Genomic DNA, 25711 nt, shown 5'->3' with positions numbered 1-25711 from the left:
AGCTGTGCTCCTGTGCCAGGAATTCATGGCCGAGGGGCAAACAGGGCGGGAGCTGAAGCTTTGCCAAATGCCAGAACACACTGGGCAGAGAGGGGAGCAGCCTCACGGCCTGAGGGACCTCTGCTCAGTGGGTTGGAAGGTCTTGGCATCCACAGAAAGACCTAGTCCACCAAGGAACCCAGGCCCCCTCCAGGAAGCTGAAACGGCCCCTTCCACCGTCAGAGTCCCAACGACACAGAACCAGCAGGTAGGGAAGAGGCTGCTTTACTGCTGGAATGATGGATCCCCACCACCATGGAGAAATGGAGTCCGTACTTATTAGGAGCTGAACTGTAAACCGCCCCCCGCCCGCCCCCGCAAATTCTTGTGTTGAAGTTCTAACTCCTAGTGCCTCCACACAGGATTGTATTTGGAGAAGGAGCCTTTAAGGTAAGGAAAATGAGGTCCTGAGAGTGGGCCATACTCCCGCGGGACTGGCATCCTCAGGAGAGGGCAGCAGGACACAGAAGGTGGGGAGAAGGCCACCGTGGGTGAGCCCGAGCCTGGGAGAGAGGCCTTGGAAGGATCTAACTGAGCCCACACCTTGATCGCAGACTTCTGGCCTCTGGGCCTGGGAGAGAACACACTTCTGTAGCTGGAGCTTTGGGGTCAGTGGTTTGCTCTACTTTGTCTTGACAGCCTGAGCTGGCTGAGACAGGGTTGTGTGACAGGGCAGGAGGAACACACCTGGAAGCCAGGGACCCACCCGGCACCCCCTCTGCCCCCTGTAAACTAATGGCGGTCAGCAGGGAACATAAGGGCTGGGCCCCCTGGCACTGAGCTCTATGGTACCCACACCGGCAAAGAGGAAAAGGAACAGGAGCTGACTATGGGGTTCAGATGAAGAGTGATCAAGGTGACTTCTCCCACCCGCAATAAGGCACTTGGTGAGACCTGGCAGTCCTTGAGTTTTTCACATGGATGGGCAGCTGGCAGGTTGTGGGAAGCCAGGGAGGGTGAGCAGGCCTGGTCTTCCATCTGCCCTTGCAGACCCACATCACCTCCCCCCGACCAAAGCCCAGGTAGCCCCAGAGGGCAGTAGAGGAGGAGAGTGGGATCAGGGCCTCCACACCTCACTTCTTGCTCACAGGGCACCCCAGACTTGCTGCACCCCTGGGCTGAAGGTCTCTGCTCCTCACCAGATGGCCTCTCCATACCTCTCTGTGTAGACCAGTGAGTGCTCCCTCACCTGCTCTGTGGCCCTGGGGTGGGAGGCAGGAGGCAGGGGGATCCTGCGTCCTGCACTTCCCTGTGCAGCATCCCTGCCCACTGTCACATCTCTGTGAACAGCCCCCAGTGTTCTTCATCTGAACATGCCATCTGTCTCCTTCTGGGCTCAGATATGGAACCAGGATGGCCCCAGGAACAGGCATAGCTTGCAGGTGACATTGTGGGCCTTTTTTCCTGCTGGCCGTGGTTGGGGCCAGACAACCTGGAAGCCCCACCCCACCTCCCAACAGATGGAGTGCAGGGGTCAGCCTGCCTGGGCCTCAAGGAGGGGCTCCAAGCTGACCCCAGCGGGCCCCCTCTCGCTCAGCAAAATGGGCATGGACAGCAATGGAGCCCACTGCCCCTGCACCCAGCAATGAGGCCAAAGACCCCAGGGAAACAGGACAGCCATCCTAATGGCAGCCGGACCTCAGTCTCCACATGCCCGGCCAGTGCCCTGTCCTAGCTCCCTCGGTGGGAGAACACTCTGAAGAGGAGGGACGTGGGGAAGGCCCTGCTCTAGCCAGGTTCCGAGTCCACCCTGGGCCCGGCCACAAAGGGTAACCCCAAGACTGACCAGTGGAAAGGCACTTTAAAGGGATGAGCAAGAGGACAGTAGAGGACAGATAGAGCCGATGGATGGGCCACTGGTGGTCCAACCCATCTCAGCTCCCGGCCCCCCAGGCTGCCGGGTCAGCACAGGTTCAGTCACCGGGTGGGGAGGGCTTCATAGGGCAGGGACCTCCACATAGCGCACAGGATTTGAGAACAGGCCTGGTCGGGCCCAGTAGTCCACGGCTCGAACCCGGTAGAAGCCAGAGGTGACGGCGGTGTCTGAGGGCGCAAACACATCCGTGTGCTCGAGTGATAGCCCCCAGGACCCACCCCAAACTCCCAGAGCTCCCTGGAGCCCACCCCACGGGACACTGTGCCGAGGCCCAGAAGTGGGGCAGCTGAGGCCAGGGCACAGGGTGACAGGCACACCTGGGCTGAACACGAAGAGGTTGAAGGTCGATGGCTTGCTGCTGACAGGGGCATACACCTCACCATCCGTGGAGAACTGGATCTCATAGGTCCACAGGCACCTGAGGGGACCAGTCAGGACCAGGGCTGGTGTCCCAGTGCAGTGGAGGATAGGGCAGACTCACAGCCCCTTCTCTGACCCCTCCCCGGGTCCCTGGCCCTCCTCCTGCAATGAAGACAGGCCACACTTGATGAAGAGAGGAGACTGGAGCCCAGATGCCACCTGCCAATGTTCCCTGCAGTGCCCCCACCTCAATCAAGCAGGGTGGGATGTCTCGGCCATTTCTGTAGCTGTGAGAACAGCGGGAGCAGTGGTATGACAGGCAGAGGTGGGGACAAGTTGGAGAACCAGAGTGAAGTGACCACGTGGGCACTGCAGCCTCAAGAAACTGGGCGTAGACAGGGACAAGCAGCTCCTACAGGGTGGGGATTAGGGGAGTGGGAGTGAGTGCACTCACGCACTTGGAGCCCACACGCTCATCCGACCAGACCAAAAGCACCTGCCCACTGGTCAAGGGCAGAGCACGGAGCCGGGTCACCTGCAGGGAGAGAGGCTCCGTGACTGGGGGGGTTGGAGGGGCCTGCGCGGCAGGGCAGGAAGCGGCTACTTGCCTGGCCTGGTGGCTTCTCTGGGCGCGCGCACACGTGCACCAGCAGGAGCGAGGGAAGCTGGAGCTCCGGGCGAAGGGTCAGGCGGCCACTGGCAGGGAAGAGTTGTGGCGCCACAGCCACCGGGTCCTGGGGACAGGAACTGGTGGTACTCTGGGCCTTGGGATCGCAACAGCCACCCTGCCCCATCCTGCGCCCTGCCCGCGGACCTCAGCTGCGCGCATGCGCCGGAACTCCTCTGTGGAGGGGAAGACCGGCTGGCCGAGACGCTGCCACTCGCCATGTGGGCTGCAGAGCTCGTTGTCCAAGTACAGCGTGACGTAGACAAGCCCTGCGGAGCCAGATGCTGGAGCCACGCCCCGCCGGGCCCGCCCACCAGAGCCACGCCCCCTCCCCCAGGACCTCAGCTCACCTGGGCCGGGGGGCACCCCGCTCAGGCGCAGGGTCAAGGCGACGCTGCGGTTGGCGTGGGTGCGCGTGTCATCGCTCGCGTAGACCAGCACCGTGGCACGCCAGGCGTCAAGGGGGCCAGCGGGTCTGTGGGCGCTGGCTAGCACGCCCACCGTGTGGTTGCTGTCCAGCACGGTCCCGGCTTGCGACACCTCAGCCCAGAGCTGCTCGCGGTCTACAGGGCCGGGGTGGGGTGGTCGCTAGGCAGAAGTCGCGGCCTCCCAGGGCTGCCCTCCAGGGCCTGGCTTCCCACCATTCACTGCCCGCCAGTAGGGGTCCAGCACCAGGAGGGCCACAGTGACCCACTGAGTTGGGGAAGCGGGGTGGTTGAGGGGCAGGAAACTCCCCCATCCTCCCCCATCCCCAGCAGGGCACATACATCCGTGCTTCCCCTGCCTGAGGGCCTTTGCACAAGCCACTAGGGCCCTACGGAGGCCTGGGTCCTGGCCCCACCCAGGGTGCCCCCGGCGGCCTCCTCTGTCCCCAGTCTGGGCTGGCGCCGGGTAAGGGAAGGGGCGATACCCAGCAGGGCCAGCAGCGCCATGGCGGTGAGCACCGGCTTGCGCAGGAGCTGCACGTGCGGCGGCCGCGTGTTGTTGACCTGGAAGCGCGCGGTGAGCGTGCGCTGTGTGAAGTAGTGCGGGTGGTAACTCAAGAAGGCGTTGTCGTTGCTCAGGAGTGCATAGCGCATGGCCGAGCTGGTGTTGGCCAGCAGCAGGTTCTGGTGCTGCGCGATGACCTGCGGGCATCCAGGTGGCAGCGCTCTTCCAGGCGCCCAAATCCCGGTTCCCCTGAAGGAATGCGGCCCAGGGGGTAGGTCCTAGGGGCGGGCCTACCTTTACCACCATGGCCGCGTAGGTCACATCCGCCCTCCAAGGCTGCGGCAGGGACCAGCCCACCAGCGGGTCCGCCTCATCGTTGTAAATGGGGGTGTCGGCAAACTTGGGGAAGAGCTGTTTTATCTGTTCCACGGTGGCCTTCTCCTGCTCCAGGATGTAGATGGAGCTGCCCGCGCCCTGCGGAAGTCGGCCTCAGGACCACTGCGCTGAAGAGCGGGTGGGCTGCAGCTGGCTGGGGTCCCCCGGCTAGCGGAGGGGCGGGGGCAGTACTGTACCTTTTTGTGGAGGGAGATGTAGTCCAGCCGCACACCCGACTCCCCCGTGAAGAAGTTGGTGCCGTTGTGACAGTGCCCCAGGAGGCCCCAGCAGAGCGGGGATCGCGGCCAGGGGTGGAAGGAGTCCCCAGGGCCGCCGAGGCGCAGAGCTGGGCTGGCAGCCCGCAGACCCTCAGAGCAGGCGTCGTAGTAGTTCAGGAAGCCTGGGCAGGAGAGAACTCGAGTCCATCCCCTGGTGCCTGAGGGGCTGCTTCCACCCCTTCTCCACTCACAGGACCTCAGAGCTGCCACCCACCTTGCATGGTCATGGACACGTTGTCAAAGTCGTGGTGGTCTGGCTCATTCCATGTCTCGAAATTCCACTTGGAAACATGTGAGAGTCCATACCGACCTGCAGAGTGTCCCTACTGTCACACATGCTCCCCCCTGCCCTGCGTGGGGAATGCCAAGCCTATCCCAACTCACAGGGAAGTCTGCCTACGGCTGGACACTTGGCTGTGACAAGGCTATCCAAACCCATATGAGCCCACTCCACCCTGCCTGGCCTCCTTCCCCATCAGGAAACCCTGGCTCAGGGCTCATGAGAGAGAAGACCAAGGAGGTGGCCCAGGTGGTATGGGAGAGCCTGCCCAGGAATGCCCACCCTGTCCCTCCAGGGCCTGTGCCCTGCCCACCAATGTATCTCCTGGCCATGAGAGAAACCAGCTCCTTCCACTCAAACACCTGCTTCTTGTCCTCGAAGTTGGTGAAGCGTTTGGAGGGGCTGCCCATCAGCTCAAAGCCTGCAACACAGAAGGTGGTTGTCCGGCCCGGGGCCCCAGCTGCCCGCACAGAGGCCAGTCCTCTGCATATAACCAGCGAGGACCCAAAGGGGTCAGGTCATGGGGAGGGGACAGGACTAGAGTACCGAGGGCGGGGCTGCTGCTTACCTGGGAGGAGCTGGTTCTCCCTGAGAAGATCCAGGTACCGATCCAGATGGGTGAAGTTGTAGCTCAGACCTTGCCCAGCTGATCCCCTGTGGAAGGACAGTGAATGTCAGGCCAGAGGACAGTGGGCCCTGGGCTGAAACTGTCGCCACATTCGAGCATGTAGAGAGCCTGCAAGGTGCCACACAGGTCTCAGACCCAGACTCCTCAGTCGGTCCCACCCCTTGGAAAACACCAATGATGGCAGCCTAGCAGTCATTCACAGCCTAGTATGAACCAGTGTGCCTGTACTGGAAGCCTACCCCCAAGCCTTCAGGAGCTCAGAACAGCTTTGGGCTCAGGTGTGGCATGGGACAGGCAGGCCTTTTGGGAAGGGTACAATAGAATGGAGTAGGGGAGAACAAATCACCCTACAGACAGCTGACTATGGAGTGGGGAGCCACGAAACAGGGCAGGACCTGGGGGACGCCACACCCTGCTTCTTGGCACCTCCTGGAGGCCAGGGCTCCAGATTTGTCTCAAGAGTATTCCTGTTCCCTCCCACACTCAGAAAAGGGAGAAGGGCAGCCTCTGCACCCTACTTCGTTCATCCCAGACTGTGGCCCAAATTCTTCCAGGTTCACATTCTGGGAGGAGACAGAAATCATCAGGCAACTATTTGAATCTTTAAGAGCACATCAGATGTACCCCGAAGGGGAAGGGCCAGGGAGCAAAGGACCAGGCAGGGAGGGCCTCTCTGAGGTCACGTCTAAGACCTACCAAGTAGTGAGACAAAGCGAGCAACGAGAATGCTGGGGGAACAGCCAGGGCAGCATGTGCAATGGCCCTGAGGTCAGAGCAAACTCGTAGTGATCGAACAGCAGAAAACATGGCGTGGACCTGGGGCACAATAGGGTGCAGGCTGTGACAGGGTCACAGAAGGCCTTGTTCCCGAGGTGAGGATGGGCCCCTGACTCAGAGTGAAATGGGGGGCCCTGTCAGAGATCCAGGGAGAAAAGTGCCATGACTTTGTTTTGAAAACTTTTTTTTTAAAAGATTTTATTTATATATTTATTTGACAGACAGAGATCACAAGTAGGCAGAGAGGCAGGCAGAGAGAGAGGGGGAAGCAGGCTCCCTGCTGAGCAGAGAGCCCGATGTGGGGCTCGATCCCAGGACCCTGAGATCACGACCTGAGCTGAAGGCAGAGGCTTTAACCCGCTGAGCCACTCAGGTGCCCCTGAAAACTTTTTTTTCAACAGTTTTAGGTTTATAGCAAAACTGAGAGGGAGGCAGAGAGACTTCCCATTTTCCCTCTGCTTGCACATGGGCTCAACCTTCCCCGTGAACCATGTCCGCACCGGAGTGGGATATCCCTTATGGTGGACCAGCCTCCATGGACACACCACCATCAGCCAGAGTCCACAGATGACATCGGGGTGGCCCCAGGGGGGCACGTTCTGTGGGTCTGGAAGAGGGCATCAGGACAGGCACCCACCACCACAGTATCACCTAGAGTTGCTTCCCGGCCCCCCCATGACCCATGCTCCGCCTGTTCACCCTCCTCCTCCTAGCCCCTGACAACTGCAGATCTAACAACTGGCCCCATAGTTTTCCCTTTTGCCATGATGTTTGGAGAGGTCCCCGGATAGCGGTGCAGCACCAGTACTGGGTGGTGGCCACAAGGCAGCAGAAAGGAGCTGGAGCAGATGGGCTTACAAGGTAGAAGGGACAACCTGCGGGTGGGTGGAGCGGGTCTCACACAGCCCCTCACACTTTGCCTGAGCAGCTCGGCCAGTAGGGGTACGGATGGTCTCTGAGGGTGGATCCAGCATTGGGGGCTGGGGGAGGAAACTGGTGGCCTTGCAGTCAGGCACAGGCAAGGCGCCAGGGCGGAAGGAGTCGTGCAGGGGTACGTGGCCCAGGCTAAGGGGCACTGCCTTGGGAGGAGCATAGGCAGGTGGTCTGGCAGGCCTCTCAGCTTCCCCTGAGAACATGCCTGGTCCCTGCACAGTCTGCCCCAGGAAAGAAGGTGTCTGGGGGGCGGGAGGGCCTGCAGTGCGCCCTCTTGTGGCCACTGGGGAGGAGCAGGGTGAGGTCACCTCAGAAAATCGGGCCCTGAACAGCCTTCATCTGTCGACCTCTCCATCCCACACCAGTCTGGCCCACAGTCATCTCCCTGGGCACAGTGAGGACATGGATAAGTCAACACCTCTCCTCTACGTCCTTCTCTCCCCCACCCCTCGCTTTGTACAGGGTCAAGGCTGAGCCTGGGCCGGGCCTTCAAAGCCCACACCGGGACCAGGGCAAGCCATCACACACGTTGGCCTCCTGCTCCTCCCAGGCCCGGTACTCTTTCCCTGGCTGGCCCTTCTGTGCAGGGCTGCGTCCTCCCGCTCCTGAGGCCCAGCAGGACAAGCCTGTGGGCAGTGGGGCTCACCTCCCTCACCTGTTCCCCTCCCATCCAAAGGTCACGACTGGCAGCAAAGAAAACTAACAAGCACTTGGGTAAAAATTAAATGTGCACAGCAGACGGTTCCAAAGTCCCACTGCTGTGGGGGGTGGGTGGGCAGAGGTGATGGGGTGACCAAAGGGAAAGTGAGGACATGTGCAGGGGCTCCAGGCTCTCCCTCTAGCCCCTGGAGGCAATGACCCCCGCCTGCACACACTGGGCGCCCAGCAGGTCTCAGACATGTGCTGCCATGTGTGGTGTCCTGGGCCAATGAGGTACCATGGGGGAGCCCCAACACAGAGGCATCCCCAGCCTGTCACCCTGGGTGGGTAGGAGGGCCCGTGGCCCCACCAGCCCTCACAGCTAAGGATACCCTGCAGGCCAATACACCCATCCCCAGGGCCAAAAAACCCACCTCAGAGTGACCCCCAGCCAAGGAACCCCAGGGAGCAGTCCTTGGGCTCCACCGTGGGTGTCTGGGTCCCCCCTCTGCCTGGCCCCTTCAGAGTGAGGAGCTGAGACCTCAATCAGGGAGGGGGCTGAGCGGTGAGGTGAAGTGCACACAGGCCTGGGTCTCCACCGACCAGCCTGCATTCTGCGGCCTGGGTCCGCACTTGGACGGGAGGCCTCGGGCTCCTGGCACGTGGGCCACGGCTGCCGGGCCGCACAAAGGGCTCATTCACGCGCGCCGGCGGAGGTCGGGCTGCACCGAGCACCCCCCCAACCACTGCAGGGGCCTGAGCGCCTGCGCCAGAGGACAGCGCGGCGACCCGCCCGGTGAGTGCTCGGGTGAGAGCGAACCGGCCCGGCTGCGCGTGCTATGCCGTGGGGGTCGCGCACGGAAGGGACGTGGGCGAATACGTGGGGCGCGCGCTCCCGAAGCAGGAGGGCGGGGCCGCGCGCGCTCAGAGCGGGAGTGGTGTAGGGGCGCGCGGCGGGCTGACGGACCCGCCCCCTGAGGGAGCCCGCAGCCTCAGTCTGAGCGTGGGGCCAGAAGGGTGTTGGGCTCAGGGCGGGCTGGCGGGAGAGGTCTGTGCTCTCCATCTTCCCAGCCAGCACCCGGGGAAACGCGGGTCTGGTCCTTGGGGCTCTGGAAGCAAAACGCGCCGCATACCCGGCCCCTTTGCACTCAGGGTCGGGATGCAATGTCTCCTTTCCAAATAAGCGTACTTGACAATTTAAAACCGAGATTTAAAGACAAATACTAAGGAAATAACCATGTGGCTTAGGGCTGGGGAGACACCCCCAGAGGGGGGTTCCAGGAGGGCGAACCCCAAGGCCCCTGTCCGGGGGAAGTCTGCAGCTCCGTGGGCCGGCGGAGTGAGGGGGTGTGGGCCTCAGGAGCCCCTCTGACAAGCAAGCACCCAGGACTAGGTACCCATGTGGGGCCAGACCACAGGTGCCCATCACCACCCTCAATGCAGAGAAGCCGGGGAACAGCACGTCGGGGGCAGGGGCAGGGGGTCCTGCAAAACTCTCAAAGGTCAGATGTGACCTCAACTGCTACTCCTTCACCTGATTTAGACACCCAGCCCCTGCAGAATGTGAGCCCAATCCCTGCCAGCAGGGGAGAGGCGGGCAAGGCTGGCTCCCTGCTGCAGCTGACAGGGTGGAGGCTCTGGGTGGGCCCACTGCCCACTGAGCCCCTCCCGGAAGCAGCTTCGCCTGCCCTGCATTTCACCCCTGGTGCTTTCCCACCCAGAGCCTTCAGAAACCCCTGCCCCTCCCCTTCCTAACTCAGGAAGGGCCCCTTCCCATGCTAGGTCCCCAACCTGAGGAACCCCTCTCCTCCAGCAGCACCCAGGCCCTGTCGCCCAGCGTGCACATGCTAACCCTGGCTGCCACTGCTCTGGGCACCAAGGAGTCCTTTGGGTCACACAACCCCAGGGAGTTCTCTCACTGCCCCCCTGCCAGTACTGGGGCAGGAGATAAGATAGATGCCCCCCTCAGAGCTACCCTCCCCTCTGCACCCCAAGGTGTGCCTGATGACCCCAGGGAGGGGCCTGAGGCTCTCCTGCTCTGGGCAAACAGCTCCCCACCAGAGGTCACATGGGTCCTGGGCTAGACGTCCGGGGGTGGGGTGGGAGGGGAGACCCTAGGTGTGTCCTGGGGGGACGGGAGAGCAGTAAGGGCTATGGGGCCAGGGCAGCCCTGTGGGATGGGCCCCTTTGCACACATAATCCTTCAAGATCCCAGCGATGGAATTTCACCTCAGTTATTTGGTATAAAGGTGGGGGACCTGAGATCGCAACAGTCCTCGCTCGTATGGTTTCCCAGACACGAGGGTAACCATCTAAAGCCATCACGTGCCTTCCCCCCACCCCCGGCCCATGCGGGGCACCTGTCAGTCATGCAGGTGCTCAGACCACCCCACCCCCTCCCAGCAAGAGGGCACCCCTCGTGGGTAGCGTATCTTGGTGCCTGCTGGCCCTCCAGCAATCCACACGCGTACATGCACAAAAACCTCACACCCGCCTTCCACACAAGGACATGGAACAGAGGCTGAGGATACAGCTGCCCAGGGCCACCCTGGCCAGCGCTCCAGCTCGGACTAGATCTGTCCCTCCACACAACAGGAAGGGTGACCAGGGACAGGATGAAGAACCCACCCCTCCCCCAGGGCCCCTCCCCCTCCTCGCCTACCCCTGGGTAGTTGTGGCGACGACAGTAAAAGGCCCCAGAGCTGAAGGGTCCCTTGCTGCCCGTGTCCCTGGGGGACTTCCGCCTCCCCCAAGGACCCCAGCATCCAAGCACCCTGCCCCAGCCACTAGGCACCCTCGCCCACCCTGTCCTGCACCTGGGGCGGCTCGGGGAGGCTGGGAGCTTATCAGGAGGCCCCGCACAATTGTTTGTGAACCTCTGATTACAGTGCAAGTCCCTGGATTAGCCGACAGGTAACACCGGTCTGGGGGAAACCCATGACTCAGCAATTTTGGGGGTAAATAATTTAACTGCAAGCCCAGCTGCCCAGGCAGTCAGATGGTCACCACGGAGCACTGCCCACGACGGGCACCACATCTGCCACGGCTGGGCTCCTGGCTCCAGCTCCGCGCCCAAACCCTGCTGCCCACACCCCCCCACCACTGGCCAACAGAAGCCAAAGGGCTCTGGAGGCCCAGCCGGCCGCCTCACTCCAGCCCCAGAGGACCCACAGGCCAGCTGCCTCGCTACCCTCCAGTCCCCCAAGCCCGTGAGGGGCTCCTCAGGTAAGACCATCCAGGGCCCTGCTGCGGGACTGTGAAATCCCTGAGGCGACCAAAGAAGCCAGCTCCCTGGGGGAAGGGAAGGGCAGGACCGGTTGCGGGTCTCCTTTGTGAACCGGCAGGTACAAGGCAGATACCACTGAAGCAGTCCCCTCCCACACACCTGGACTCTGGGGGCCTTGTGCTGAGGTCTTCCCAGGAAGGAAACCCACTCAGCATCCCTCTGGAGTTCAGGGGGCTCTGGCTGCCTGCACCTCCCGCCATACTGTCCTCCACACCCTGGGGAGATGCCAGGCCCTGTGTTGTGGGCCAGGGGTGGGACGGCAAGAGGAGGCCGGGCCCTGGAAGGCCCAATGCCCTTGGGACACAAGGGACAGTCCCACACTTTTGCTCACGGTGCACCTGTGTGATCTGAGACCCCGACCCACCTAAAGAGTATTATCACACCCTGGGCAAGGAGACCCCACAATTCTGGGGGATGAGGCAGAGGACAGAGACCAGTCACCCCAACCTCCCTACCCCCTGGCCCCCACTGAGATCACCCTCCCAAAGCCATCCCAGGCATTCTGGCACAGAGACTGGGGTGGCCAGCGCTGCTGGCCCAGCACAGATTTGGGGTCCCAGGATCTCCAAGGTTCAACAGGGCCTCGGGAGGTCTCCCTCCTCCGAGCCCATGGTACAGAGGTGATGGAAGGGCTGCCAGAGGGGACCATGGTGGTTTGGATGGGTGACAGAGGGGCCGCTGCCTGCCCAGGGAAGTGGACAGGGAGCAGGGGAGCTGGGTTTGGCCACGCATAGGTCTGGGGTTCTGAGCTGCCCTCGGACCCCAGCAGTGACACCCACGTGCGTTGCAGGTTCCCCTGAGGAGTGTGGCGAGCCAGGATGGAAGTGTCCGCTGAGGGCGCGCCGCAGGGCACGGGGCTGGTGCTGGTGCGCCGGCGGTCCCCGGGGTCCCTGGGCCTGCGTGAGATGCTCAAAGCCAGGCTGTGGCGCAGCTGCACGTGCAGCACGCAGAGGGCCTGGACGCTGGTGCAGGACCTGCTCCCCGCCACCTGCTGGCTGCGCCAGTACCACCCGCGGGAGGCCCTGGTGGGTGATGTTATGTCCGGGCTGGTCATTGGCATCATCCTGGTGCCCCAGGCCATCGCCTACTCGCTGTTGGCCGGGCTGCAGCCCATCTACAGCCTGTACACGTCCTTCTTTGCGAACCTCATCTATTTCCTCATGGGCACCTCGCACCACGTCTCCGTGGGCATCTTCAGCTTGCTCTGCCTCATGGTGGGCCAGGTGGTGGACCGCGAGCTTCTGCTGGCTGGCTTTGGGCCTGCCCAGGAGGGGCCCGGGCCTGGGGACAACAGCAGCACCATCAACTCCTCGGCTGCCGTGCCGGGGCTCAGGCCGCAGGACTGTGACCAGGACTGCTACGCCATCCGTGTTGCCACTGCCCTTACGCTGGTGGCCGGCATCTACCAGGTGAGGGGCCGCCCAGGTGGGGGTTCTGCAGAGCGAGGTGCGAGCCCCTCGGGTGCTTACCACCCACTCGGAGGGCCAAGCCCAGGGCAATATAGGGTCGGGGCCTCGGAGGACGGTGGGTTTAACCAGCAAGGACAGGACAGAGCCAGCAGAGGTGGGCACGGGATGGCACCCCAGGATGGGGGCACCCAAGGCTCTGAGGATGCGCAGGAACAGGGACCTTGTCTGGCGAGCTGCGGCCTAGACAGGAAGGGTCGGCTTGAGCTGCGGACTGGCCTGACTGGCTCACACAGCCCCCTGGGTTTCCTGTCCCCGGTGGGACCCCAAGGGACTGCCTCTCTTCCCGCAGCTTCCCCATGCCCTTGGCTCTCCTGGACCAGGCCTGTCCTGTCCACCCTCAATGTCACACCCTGCCAGGGGCCCCAGGTCTCCCGGGACGGGGGCAGTGCCCCACGCGGGACAGGGGAAAGGAGCTGCTTGCCACTGCCCGGAGCCCGCACACGGAAGAGGACCAGCAATGAGCACACGAGGCTGCGTGTGCTCCTCCAGCGTCTGCTGTGCTCGTGTGCACACGCATGTGCGGGGGACTCCACACACAGTCCACTCGGGGGACAGGCAGTGGCGGTGAAGGGGTGAGGGGCTCTTGGCTTCCACCGCACTCACCCCACCCTGTCTGCAGGTGCTCCTGGGCATGCTCCGGCTAGGCTTCGTGTCCACCTACCTGTCTCAGCCGCTGCTTGATGGCTTTGCCATGGGGGCCTCGGTGACGATCCTGACCTCCCAGCTGAGGCACCTGCTAGGCGTGCGGATCCCACGGCACCAAGGGCCGGGCATGGTGGTCAGCACGTGGCTGAGCCTGGTACGCGGCGCTGGGCAGGCCAACCTGTGCGATGTGGTCACCAGTGCCACGTGCCTGGCTGTGCTGCTGGCCGGCAAGGAGCTCTCTGAGCGCTGCCAGCGCCGCCTGAAGGTGCCCCTGCCCACAGAGCTAGTGGTCATCGTGGCGGCCACGATGGTGTCCCATTTTGGGCAGCTCCACGAACGCTTCGGCTCCAGTGTGGCCGGCGACATCCCCACGGGCTTCGTGGCCCCCCGGGTGCCAGACCCAGGGCTGATGTGGCGCGTGGTGCTGGACGCAGTGCCACTGGCCCTCGTGGGCTCTGCCTTCTCCATCTCTCTGGCGGAGATGTTTGCCCGGAGCCACGGCTACTCCGTGAGGGCCAACCAGGAGCTGCTGGCCGTGGGCTGCTGCAACGTGCTGCCAGCCTTCTTCCACTGCTACGTCACCAGCGCCGCGCTGTCCAAGACCCTGGTGAAGACGGCCACTGGCTGCCGCACGCAGCTGTCCAGCGTGGTCAGTGCTGCCGTGGTGCTGCTGGTACTGCTGGCACTGGCGCCGCTCTTCCGGGACCTGCAGCGGTGCGTTCTGGCCTGTGTCATTGTCGTCAGCCTGCGTGGCGCCTTGCGCAAGGTCAGGGACGTCCCGCAGCTGTGGCGGCTCAGCCCGGCTGATGCGCTGGTCTGGGTGGCCACCGCGGCCATCTGTGCGCTGGTCAGCGTCGAGGTGGGGCTGCTGGCCGGCATCCTCCTGTCCCTGCTCAGTCTGGCTGGCCGCACCCAGCGCCCACGTGCCGCCCTGCTCGCTCAGATTGGGGACTCTGGCTTCTACGAGGATGCAGCGGAGTTCGAGGGCCTGGTCCCCGAGCCTGGGGTGCGGATATTCCGCTTTGCGGGGCCGCTCTACTACGCTAACAAGGACTTCTTTCTGAGGTCCCTCTCCAGCCTCACGGGGCTGGACGCGGGGCGTGTGGCCACCAGGAAGAAGGAGCGGGGCCTGGAGGCCAGGGTCAGTGAGGGAGACCCTGTCGAGAGCATGGACCTGGGCCCAGGGACCAGCATGGCGGCCCTGGTGTCCACGGCAGCCGGCTTCCATGCCGTGGTCATCGACTGTGCACCCCTGCTCTTCCTGGATGCAGCCGGTGTGGCCACGCTACGGGACCTGCGCCGAGACTATGCAGCCCTGGGCATCACGCTGCTCCTGGCCTGCTGCAGCCCCTTGGTGCGGGACACCCTGAGGAGAGGCGGCTTCCTTGGGGAGGACCAGGGTGACCTGACTGAGGATGGGCAGCTCTTCCACAGCGTGCATAGTGCCGTGCAGAGGGCCCGAGCCCACCACAGGGTGCCAGCAGCCACAGACTCCGCCCTCTAGCAGAGCCTCCGTTCTGCCCCAGGAGCCCTCAGCAGATACGCACACACCATTGGTCACCGACACCAGTTGCCACAACTCCTCCAAGACCGATGCTGTGCCCCTCTGCCCTGGAGGGAACACACAGAGGCCCTTGACACATAAACATCCAAGAGCGACTCCCTTGAAACAAACCGCCCCAGTGCCACCCCGGGCCACAGGCTGAGCATCCGATGTCCTGCAGGGTCGATTTGACGCTGGGTGTCACGGTCTTATTTGAACAAGGTCCCTGAGGCAATCATGGCGCCTCCAAGGTGCCAATAGGATACTGGTCCCTTGCCCCGCCCAGTCCCAGTCCCACTGGGTGAGAGGTGGCAGCTCTGGCCAGGGGCAAGAGGGTCTCTATGTCTCTCTAAGTCTTCCAAACACACACCCAAGTGTTCCTTACGTCCCATTCCTTGGCTGGGCGGAGCCTTGCAGGGCCAAAGGGGAGGGGGTGTGACCAACACAACTTCAGCCCAGCCCCTGGGCAGTCTTCCTGCAAAGCCTGACCAGCCAGCGCACCGCACGAGGTCTGTGGGTGCATGGGTGCTGGGCCAGCCACAAAGCTGGTGCAGTGGGACACCCACCTGCCTCCAAGCCTCTAAGTGATGTCCAGCAGGCTGCCAGCTGTGCCCAACCCAGGGGCGGCCCAGCGCCCACCACAGCCCCCACACTACATGGCCCGCACACCCAGAAAGAGTCCTCCTCTTGGCCTCGGTCTTCACCTCCATAAAGGGGGCTCTGCCAGCTGCCCCCATCACTCACCTGGCTGTGATGAGCTCCAGCAGCCAGTGGGTCCGGACCTGCTCAATGCCACCATGAGGGACAGCACCCACATAGGCCAGGTTAAGCTGCTGGTCCCAGCTGAGGTCATACTGGTCAGCCTGGCTGTGAGGCAGTGGGGGGCTGGGGACAGAAAAAGGGGGATGAGGCATGAGCCCCATGGATAGGCCCAGGCTTGCCCAGGACACCCATCTCCAGCAGCTGGACAGAAAGTGCCTGCCAGTGAATGTTACTGTCCCTGAGGTAATAAAATGACCCCTCACACCAGGAATGTCAGGAAGTGTCATGTCTATGGAAAGCAGGGGCTCCCTGAGGGGAGAGGACCACATCCCAGTACCCTGCTCCTTCCCCTTCAGCCAGGTGCTCTCAGCCAGAAGCAGGCCACAGAGGGGGTGGGAGCCACAGGGAGGTGGGAGACAGGGGCAGGTCTGAGACACAGCGGGGTGGGAGACAGGTCCCATGGTAGGGATGTGTGACGTCACTGTGGCTGCCCCCTCAGGAGGGTCCTGGTCTGCTGCCTCTCCTGGGCCCGGCCTGCCCCAGATGGCCGGTAGGCAAACTCAGGGCCTGTCCGGAGGCCTCTGGCACCCACTCAGAAAACCCTTCTCGGCACCCAAAACACTGCCTGTAGACCGCGGACAGAGAAAACTCCGGGTCTGACTGACGGGGGACCCTGAGGGTAAGGAGTAAACCAGCCAGCGACGGGTTACGGCTCGGGCAGCCGTCCTCCTATCAGAGCGCCTAAGGTGTGCCCTGGGCGTGAGAGGGGAAGGGTCTCTCCAATGCAACCAGGGGGACCCAGAGCGTGTCCCGGGTTCGGGAGGAGCGCGCGGCGGGATGGAGGTGAGATGGGCCTCTCGGGCCTCAGTTTCCTCGCACGGAGCGCTCACCAGAAGCCGGTACTCCTCCAGAAGGGCCGCAAGGGCCGCAGCGCGCGGGCCGCGTCCACGAGCACAAGGTGCGGGGCCTCTGCCAGGGCCCGGGGCGTGGCCAGCAGCGCGGCCAGCAGTGTGAGCAGCGAGGTGCGGGAGCGCGGTGCCCGCATGGCCGGGCGGGCGCGGGGGCGCGGGGGCGCGGAGGCGCGGGGGCGCACGGTCGCCGCAGGCCGGGCGGGGTCGTCTGTGCTCCGGGAGCCGAAGGCTGCGCGGCGCCGACCGGTTCCACCTCCGGGTCGCACGCCACGTGACCGCCGCGGCGGGTTCTCGGAACCCGGGCGGGGCGGGCCTGGCGAGGGGCGGGGCCGGCGAGGGGGCGGGGATTGGGGGGGTTCCCCGCTGGGCTCTAGCGCGGGTCGTGGGTCGCGGCCCCTTCCCAGCACCGGGGCCTCCTCTGCTGAAGTGCGGTTGTGCGCGGACGCGTCCCGCAGGAGCGCTGCGCCATCCCGGGGCCTGAGCGAGCTCTTTTCTGGCTCGCGCTTCGGAGGGTCGCCCCGGAGACCCGCCGGCAAGTAGCCGAATGCGCGGGTCAGGCGGCCACTTGATGGCTCTGACCTCCGATGGCTGGATGGTGCGCACAGGTGGTCAGACGGGGGCACGTTCGTAAGATGAGCGCTAGGACCTCCAGTGGATGGGATGCAAGGGGTGGGAGAGTCAAAGGAGAGCCCGTGCAGAGTGGGCTTGGCTCGGGGAAGTGACAAGGAGCAAGTGCGGTCAGGGCGCAGGCCGGCTGGGAGAAACCGAGTGGACCTTGCTGACAGCTGGGTGGCCCGGCCTGGCTGTGCTCATCCTTACACTCCACGTGCAGGCGCGCGCGTGGCCAGTACCGTGGCTTCCACAGTTGGACGTGTCCCCACAGTGTAAGCTGGCTCCCGCCGCCCTCCTGTGGGAAGACCCAGAACCCCTCCCTGGAGGCCTCCGACTGACCAGCCCCTCAGGCTGGCGACAGAGCAGTGTCTGCAGAGGTAAGAGCGTGGGGCTGGCTAGCACTACTGGAAGCTCCCCAGCCACGGATCTGGGGGGCCTGGAAGCTGAGGGGGAGGCACAGAGACCAGGGCTCAGGCACATGGCTGTGAAGGGCTGAAGCCAAAGAAAGGCCAAGGAAGAATTTTCAGAACTCACTGACTTTTCAACAGAAGCAACAGAAACCAGTACACAGGGGCACCTGGGTAGCTCAGTGGGTTAAAGCCTCTGCCTTCAGCTCAGGTCATGATCCCAGGGTCTTCGGATGGAGTCCCGAGTCCCGCATGGGGCTCTCTGCTCAGCAGGGAGCCTGCTTCCTCCTCTCTCTCTGCCTGCCTCTCTGCCTACTTGTGATGTCTGTCTGTCAAATAAATAAATAAATAAAATCTTAAACACACACACACACACACACACACACACACAAAACTAGTACACAGTGAGAGGAATGCTTCAAAGTCCTGGAAACACACAACTGGGGAGCTAGAATTCTGAACCCAGCAAGAAGTTTACTTCAAAAGAAAAGGTGAGATAAAGACTTTGCGGAGAAATGGACTCTGGAGACACTGGTCGCCACTGGCCCTCACCTGAGGAGACGGTAACTGGGGCCCTCGAAGCAGAATGACCCCCACAGCCCAGAGCTTCAGGAACAGTGTGTTGTATATAAACCTAATGAAGAGTGCTTTTTAAAACCACAACAGAATGTCTTCTGGGACTTAAATTCCCCAGGGAATTGAAACGCATGACAATAGCACAGAAGTTGTGAGCAGAGTAATTGCAGTGTAATTGGCTGGCCCACAGCCAGACCCTGGACCTCATCCCAGGACCTCTGAGTGTGACCTTTCATGGTGAAGGGACTTGCAGGTGAGATTAAGTGAAGGATCTTGAGATGGGGAGATAATCCCGGATGATCCCAACGGGGCCTGTATGTCATCACTGCGTCCTTGTAGAGGGAGGCAGAGGGAGACTTGACACGGGAGTGGCTGTGTAAAGACCTCGGAAGAGAGGTGTACTGTGTACTCAGGCTTTGTTCAGACCAGGTACGGTAAGACACACACACAGGGAGATGATTGCAATGAAGGAAAAAGCTCATATTCACGGATACTAGGAGACAGAAGGCTGGGCACTTGGGCAACAGCCACACAGGAATACCAGGAGTGGGGAGAGATCAGCAGAGAGCCTCATGGCAAGTTTGCATTACACAGAGGCTGAACACATCTCCCCTTCAGGACAGGGAAGGACAGAGAAATCTTTTTAGGTTGGTGTAGGTGAGAGTTGGGCAAAGGGCCCTTAATTAAGGGAGCTTAAGGCCTGGGGCAAGATAAACACTCTTCTTGGGGTCCATTCATTGAAATGGGATATGACGAGGAATTGTTTAACAGGATCATTATGTTCCTCAGTGAAACCGGTTCTGTGGAACCTCTCAGAAACATGGCAGTTTCAAGTGACATGTGTCTTGGTTACAGTGTTGGTAATGTTTCTACCTCCAAAAGATAAGGGTGTCTTGGTCACGACTCATATTGTGGCCTTCGTGTATCTGGACGCATGTGTGATTTCAAGTCACATTTTTGGCATCTGTGAGTCAAGAGAGTCCCAGTGTTCTCTACTCTGAAGGGGACAGTTCTTACGCAGTGGTCTGACAGTGTGTCATCAGTGTAAAGATGGGCCATTGTTGCCCAGAGCACCCACTGCTCAGGCACCTGTATGAAGTTTGGCTAAAGTGCTGGCCTGTCCATGTTCGGGGATGTCCTGGCAGTAGAACTCCAGTGGGGTTGGTCACACATGGTGGCTGGTGGTGCTGTTTACATGGCCTGCCTGCTCCTGAGCCTCCAAGTCCCAAGGGGCTCCCAGGCAGCTAGCAGCCTGGGGAGGAATGTGTTGCCAGTGGGACCCAACAAGACTCAAAGCTGTTGGACCTCTGTGTCCTAATGAGTGTGTCCCAGGAATCCCCTCGGAGGAGGGCACCATGTTGGAGAGAGGTGACTGCGTCAGGATCTTGTATGGGGGTTGGTGCTGTGGTGCAGCTCTGGGCAGCCGGGAGAGCTGCACTGTGTCCCCTCAGGTGTGGAAGTAGCCGCTGCAGACAGGCTGTCGAAACAAGCCAGAATCAGACATTTCAGCCCATCACTACGAGCAAATGTTTACTGGTTGGGTGGGTACAATCTGAATGGTGTCGGGTACTAGGTGTTCGGTCCCTGATGGGCGGGACCACATCTTGGAGGGGGTGGGGGAGAGGTTCTGGTAATCCACCACTAGTTGCTCCTAATTTTTCCAGGTGAAAGAACACACAAGATCAGGCCTGTATCTTCTCCCCTCTTTTTCTCTTTTTTTTCTTTCTGGTTTTAGGGTTTTCACTCCTGCCTCTGGCTGATAGGAGGAAAATAGGAGGGAAGGGCCTGCAGGAGCCTCCCTGGGATGGCTCCAACCCAGCAGCAACCCTTCCCCTTGTTTCTTCTCTTAGGGCAGGATCTTCTTTTTTCCCTCTTAAATAAAATCAGGGCTGTATCTTCTCCCCTCTTTTTTTCCCCCCTCCCCTGCCTGTATTTGCTTATTTTCTTCCTTCCTGATGCTCTGGCATCTGGGGCCTTGGTCCCGGAGAGAGTGCTCCTCCAAGGGCTACACGGTTCCTAGAGAGAGCTCACACCCCCAGGCTGCCCTTCATTTCTCTCACTTGCCAAGCCAACACCCCCCTTGCCCCAGATCATGCCAAGGCCAGATACTGGACAACTAGGGATAGCCACTATAGCCCAGGCTATATTATTCAAACTGCCCGATCCTAAACTTACTCCCTGTGCCTGCTGCTCACCCTTTCCTTCCTATGAAAACCCCAATAAAGGCTCTGGGCTACATTCCCTTTGCTCCTCCTTCTGCTTTCTGACTCCAACTGGTGCTTCCCCCTGTGGCCCTGCGTGGTGTGGGGTACCTGATTCTCTTGGGAAATGTAAGTAATAAATTATTCTTCCAAAGGCAGGTGTTTGCATTTCTGTCACTTTAGCCTATCTGATTAAAACAAATCCCAGGGATGGGGGGCCTGGGTGGCTTAGTCGGTGAAGTGTCTACCTTGGCCTCAGGTCATGAACTCCGGGTCCTGGAATTGAACCCCGTGTCGGGGTCCCTGCTCAGTGGGGAGTCTGCTTCTCCCTCTGCCCCAGCTCATGCTCACTCCCTCAAATAAACAAAATCTTTTTTTTTTAAAGATTTTATTTATTTATTTGACACAGAGAGAGAGATCACAAGCAGGTAGAGAGGCAGGCAGAGAGAGAGGAAGAAGCAAGCTCCCTGTTGAGCAGAGAGCCTGATGTGGGGCTCAATCCCAGGACCCTGAGACATGACCTGAGCCGAAGGCAGAGGCTTAACCCACTGAGCCACCCAGGCACCCCCAAATAAGCAAAATCTTTTTTTTTTTTTAATCCTGGGCACGCAGTTTAGAGTAAAGATGCTGTGCTTTGATGGTGGAAGAAGGGGTCATGAGCACCCGACTGCAAAGAACACAGCTGCAAAAGGTAGAGAAAGCCAGCAAGAGGCCTCTAAAGGGAGCGTGTCCTGCCTGCACCTTGAGCACATGGAAAGCCTTCTGCTCTTGGATCAAGGCTGTCGAGCCCAGCGGAGAAGAGACCCTGTGGCCCTGGCCAAAGATGGACACGGATTCCCACGGGGCCTTAGTCATATGATCAGATGGCTTTGTCAACTTCGCTAAAGGAAGATGCTAGGACCACAGCAGTTCCCACACTGCCTCGGGCTCCCTCTGTCACACTTCCCCTCTTTTGGGTGGTTCTGGGGAGGTGGGGAAGCCTTTTCTGGATCTGCCCAAGGGGAAGCTGAGTGGTGGAAACATCAGCTTGGGTTTACTGGACTGTATGCACATTGTTCCTGGTCACTTCTTTGAGAACTTAATGCCAGACACCCTGGCACACAGGTCAGCTTCCAGGAACAGCCCTGGCAACTAACCAAAAGAAGTGAATCACATGAACTTTTGGAACAGGATTAAACATTCTGTCGATTTAACAGGAAATGCTGACATCAGCAAGATAATGGAGAACACTGAGAGCCAATGTGACAAGGACATGACGTAAGAAGGTTCATGAGATCCGTAAGGGCATTTGAGATTAGTCACAGCATGAGAAAATGAAGTGCCCCAGACTTTCCAGCTTATAAGCGAAACGAATTTGTCAAAGTTCTCTCCAGTCTGACGGTAGTCTTAGCTAGATAGGAGTTATGAGTAATGAGTGCCCAAGAGAGGACTTTGGTGAACTAGCAGCCATGAAGGGTTGAAGCCATGAAAGGTTGTTTTCAATCAACCTTGTTAGAGACGCTAAGTTCTTTTTCTCTTTTCTCCCTGGAAAATAATATTGAAAAATTGTTATAAGAAGAGACAATAAGGGGCATTGGGTGGCTCAGTGGGTTAAATCCTCTGCCTTCAGCTCGGGTCATGGTCTCAGGATCCTGGGATTGAGCCCCACGTTAGGCTCTCTGCTCATCAGGGAGCCTGCTTCCTCCTCTCTCTCTGCCTGCTTCTCTGCCTACTTGTGATCTCCATCTGTCAAATAAATAAATAAAATCTTTAAAAAAAGTGGGGGCACCTGGGTGGCTCAGTGGGTTAAAGCCTCTGCCTTCGGCTCAGGTCATGATCCCAGGGTCCTGGGATCGAGCCCCGCATCGGGCTCTCTGCTCAGTGGGGAGCCTGCTTCCTCCTCTCTCTCTCTCTGCCTGTCTCTCTGCCTACTTGTGATCTCTGTCTGTCAAATAAATAAATAAAATCTTAAAAAAAAAAGAAGAGACAATAAAAAAATGTAGATGAAAAATTTATCCTAGTGGTGTACCATGCAGCTATGAATAAAAATTGTGGTATTTTCTGGATTTTGTGGTGTTTCTGCTATTGGTAAGTTCTTAAGAATATTATGATTTCCTTTCTCCTTTTGAATACATTTGTATCTAATTCTATGATGACTTGCATTCTTTCTTAAAGAGAGAGGCTATGGGATGCTGCCTCACCCACACTGCCAAGATAGGCCCGGTGGCCTCGGGAGATGGAACTGTGAACCCAGCAGCATCTCTATGGTCTCAGGGCCTACAGGCTCTCGAACAGGACGCAAAGGCCCTCCCCAGCAAGGAAAGGCTGATCAGTTGGATGAGATGAAGGCTTAAGAAGGCCTGTTCACCCAGAGCCACACGAGAGTGACAGGACCATCCTGGTGTGGAGGAGGCGGTGCTGACCCAGGAAACTTCAGTATTCACGGATCCTGGAATCGCGAATTCACCTGCTTGCTAAACCCTTTGTAAGCCCACAGTGTCCATGGTCATTCGGGGGCGTGGCCAGAGCAGTGGGGACGGAGCGGGACCCGACGTCCCTGGTGAAGACAGGAGGAGGCAGCGCCCTACCTTCTCGGTTCGGCTCGTCCTGGAAACCAGTGTCCTGTCTGTTGTCTGTCTGGTGCCCCATGTCCCGCATTTTCGTGCTTTTGGCTGTGACTCCGTGGCTGAAAATGCGCCCCCCACCCCCTGCGTGGTGCTGGAGTCCCACCCAGGGCTCTACATGCCAGAGGCTGCGATGGGCCCACGGAGGAAACCGTGAGTGGGGCGGGTTTTGTTCAGGCTTGAGGCGCAGCGATGCCGGCCACTGGTTCCTTGATGAGCCAACAGCAGAGTCGGTAAGGTGACTTCATACAGAAGCCACATGACACACGGTTCTGTTGTGACCAGTGGCTCCCAGGAAGCCGACTCTGCCTTCCCCCAGGAGCCCGGGCTGTGTGTTCATGGCTCCAGAGTGCAGCAGCCATGGACGGCGAGAATGGACTGTTGTTGACAAAACAATCATCTCTAGAGCTTGAAAACTATAAATCAATAAAGACAAGATGCTCACTAGAAAAATGATGGAGTCACTGAACAAACAGGGCCTTATGAGCTGAGCTGCAGGTGGCAGGTGGATCTGCGATAAGGGTCTGGTGACTGCCTTGCCCCCAAGGGACAGAAGTGGAAACCACACCACAACCTCCCAGAAAGACTGCAACTCTAGGACCATTAGTTGTCACACGAGTGCACAGAGGGAAATTTCCTATGTTGCCAGTGGACATATACATTTTTATTTTTGTGTGTGGGTCTATTTTTCTTTGGGATTATCTTCTAGAGGTGGTCACAGCATGTCCTATGGCCCGGCAAGGTTTCTCCTGTGGACGTGTGCACACACGGACCAGAGCTCCTGGAAGCGTGTTTCCTAACAACCGGAGTCTGGCTCCAGCACACAAGCATGTCCACAGCAGAGAGAAGCCGTGGTGCGGCTGCTAACGTGCACTGAGCGTGCTCCAGGAGCAAAGGGACCCACCCACGGCCCTCAGAGCAGAGCGCGGGCATCAGAGGCCCCCAGTGAACAATGCCCAGCTGGCCAGTTTCCGTGTGAGTCTGCCAGGCTCCTTGTAACCGAGTACCACGAGCCGAGGGGCTTGGACAATGGGCAAGGATTCTGTCACTGATTCCTGTATTGAAACTCTACCCCTGTGGATGGCGTTTGTAGGTGGGGCCTTTGGGGGTCAAGAGCACGGGATGGGGACACCAGATAGCTTGTTCTCTCTGCCTCTCTGCTGCTGTGTGAGGAGCCAAGCAAGAAGGCCCATCTGCAAATGAGGATGAGTCCCCCACAAGAACGTGACTGAGCGCCACCCCAACCTCAGACTTGCGGCCTCCAGAACTTTGAGAAGTGCCCCAAGCCTGTGGCTGGCTTATGTTGTGTTGGGGTGCCTGAGCTTACTGAGACTGCGAGGGGAGAGAAGGGGAGGGGCACGGCCTGTAGACCCAAAGCTCTCTGTGGGAGCATGGGCATGGAGTGGGCCACCCAGATCCTCGAGCAGCGCCATGCTCCGGGCACAGATGTTTTCAGCTGTCAGCTAGAAGCTGCCAGCTATTCTGGTAGGGGTCCTAAGAAGTTCGTGGAAGGTTTGACAGCAGTGTGTCTGCCATTTCCGTTGGCACACTGCATCAGAGAGCAGAGTTAGGTTTCTGCAGAAATGGACATGCGGTAACCCTTCTCCAGGTGTTTCCCCTGCTCCCCACTTTCTCACTCATGGAGATATATGTCCTTGGTCCTGTTTCCTAAGAAGTCAGCTGTAGTTTGTATGGTGCCAAGTGGTCTTCCATAGAAACCTGCCCCTTCTCAGGCACCATGGCTAGATTATAACCCTCCCAGGGCCAGGAGGCATGTTGGTCCTGGGGCCTGGTCCTCGCCTGTGACTTGCGGCCTGGCTGAGGGCAGGTTCAGGGAGCTGGGTGGGTTGAAGCCAGAATGGGGGTGCTGAGGAGACAAGGAGAGAGGAGTGGCCCCAGGGCCTTTGCACCCTCTGTCTCCCCATGCTTGGATGTTTTCCTGCTGCCCACAGCCCAGCTCCTCCTGGGCACTCAGGCCTGGCTCCCTCCATTCATGCCTGGCACTAAGACATTAAGTGGCTTGCTTCTTTATTTTTCAGTTTGTTGTCTTTCAGTCCTAGAACTCAGCTCCAAGAGGGCAGATATGTCAGCCCAATCAATCTGGGTGCGCAGTGAGTGGTTTCCGGACAGTGAAGAACCATCCTGGGAATGAGGGTGAGAGTCCTCCCGCCTTCTCAGGACCCTGTTTCCCACACTGCCCTCTTTCTATCTCCCTCTGCTGTGCACACCTGGAATCCCCCTCAGCAAAACAAGGCACTGCAACCCTCCCTGTCTCTCACTCCACAGGCCCTCCCAGCAGGCCCAACACACTTCCAGGGCATTGCCTTCCTGGCCTTTTGGTCGTCGCCCCCCACCCCCACTCTGGACATTATTCTCCCCTGGTTGCATCCCCCACCCGGTTTTTCTCCTCCTCTGGGACCCTGGGACTCAACCCTTCTCCACCTCTGCAGGAGCCAGCCTCTCCCTGCAGCCCTGCTTATCCCTTCTGGGTCCCCCAAGAACACCCTTGGCCCATGATGCCCATTTCGGCCACATTCACAGCAGTCTGCGCTCAGGCCCACAGAAGCAGCGACCCTGGAGTGATTTCTGGCAGGCAACGGGGTCAGGGTGACCTTTGTGGGCACGTCCCCCACATGTCCCCAGCACCACCTGGACAAAACAAAGCTGTGTGAGCTGTGGTTGTCCCTTCCTAAAACCAGACATCTCTGTAGGGCTGGCTGGCAGAACTCACTGCCTTTCCCGGGAGTGCGGCGGTGGTGGGTTTTCCTAGCAGGAGGAGGGTAGAGGAGGGGGAGGGGCGACGTTGGACAGTCCAGGCCCTGATGGGAACACTAGGCCATGACTTGGAGGGAGGGATGCTGGCCCCTCCAGCTTCCCAAGAGAGAGCTGATGGGAGGGAGCACCAGCAGTTAAC

At 60.0% G+C, this 25711-nt stretch overlaps 2 protein-coding genes across 4 annotated transcripts; one reads left to right on the top strand and one right to left on the bottom strand.

Annotated features, from left to right (window-relative positions):
• Positions 1 to 249: 249 nt before the first annotated feature.
• Positions 250 to 16658, bottom strand: IDUA (alpha-L-iduronidase). 3 transcript variants are annotated; one of them, XM_080796106.1, is made up of 14 exons: positions 16378 to 16658; positions 15470 to 15610; positions 5374 to 5459; positions 5119 to 5226; positions 4740 to 4835; positions 4445 to 4647; positions 4167 to 4346; positions 3853 to 4057; positions 3293 to 3505; positions 3090 to 3211; positions 2884 to 3009; positions 2734 to 2810; positions 2233 to 2333; positions 250 to 2082 (listed from the first exon to the last, which is right to left on the bottom strand). In XM_080796106.1, exons 1-14 carry the CDS (start codon positions 16530 to 16532, stop codon positions 1976 to 1978), a joined length of 1920 nt encoding a protein of 639 aa, XP_080652232.1. In that variant the 5' UTR covers positions 16533 to 16658; the 3' UTR covers positions 250 to 1975. The 3 variants fall into 3 exon arrangements, with proteins under 3 accessions (XP_080652232.1, XP_080652231.1, XP_080652233.1); XM_080796105.1 differs by having other exon boundaries at positions 3853 to 4069; positions 16378 to 16656; XM_080796107.1 differs by lacking the exons at positions 15470 to 15610; positions 16378 to 16658 and adding an exon at positions 11168 to 11422 and having other exon boundaries at positions 3853 to 4069.
• Positions 10869 to 21499, top strand: SLC26A1 (solute carrier family 26 member 1). The gene is given in 4 exon segments (XM_080796108.1): positions 10869 to 11007; positions 11859 to 12477; positions 21283 to 21300; positions 21302 to 21499. Coding segments are annotated over 3 exon segments (678 nt in total). The 5' UTR covers positions 10869 to 11007; positions 11859 to 11886; the 3' UTR covers positions 21371 to 21499.
• Positions 21500 to 25711: the final 4212 nt, after the last annotated feature.

The sequence above is a fragment of the Martes martes genome (genome assembly GCF_963455335.1).
Source record: "Martes martes genome assembly, chromosome: 2".
Taxonomy (NCBI): Eukaryota; Metazoa; Chordata; class Mammalia; order Carnivora; family Mustelidae; genus Martes; species Martes martes.
This window is presented reverse-complemented; position numbering and strand designations above follow the sequence as displayed.

What these genes read in the sequence shown, in the direction of transcription:
- IDUA (XM_080796105.1), bottom strand. Translation starts at nt 16,532, where the DNA reads ATGCGGGCACCGCGCTCCCGCACCTCGCTGCTCACACTGCTGGCCGCG. An exon ending in GGAGAACCAGCTCCTCCCAG is followed by an intron (nt 5,227 to 5,373) that starts GTAAGCAGCAGC and finishes TCTGTGTTGCAG; the next exon opens with GCTTTGAGCTGATGGGCAGC. An exon ending in GGCGCATGCGCGCAGCTGAG is followed by an intron (nt 3,010 to 3,089) that starts GTCCGCGGGCAG and finishes TCCTGTCCCCAG; the next exon opens with GACCCGGTGGCTGTGGCGCC.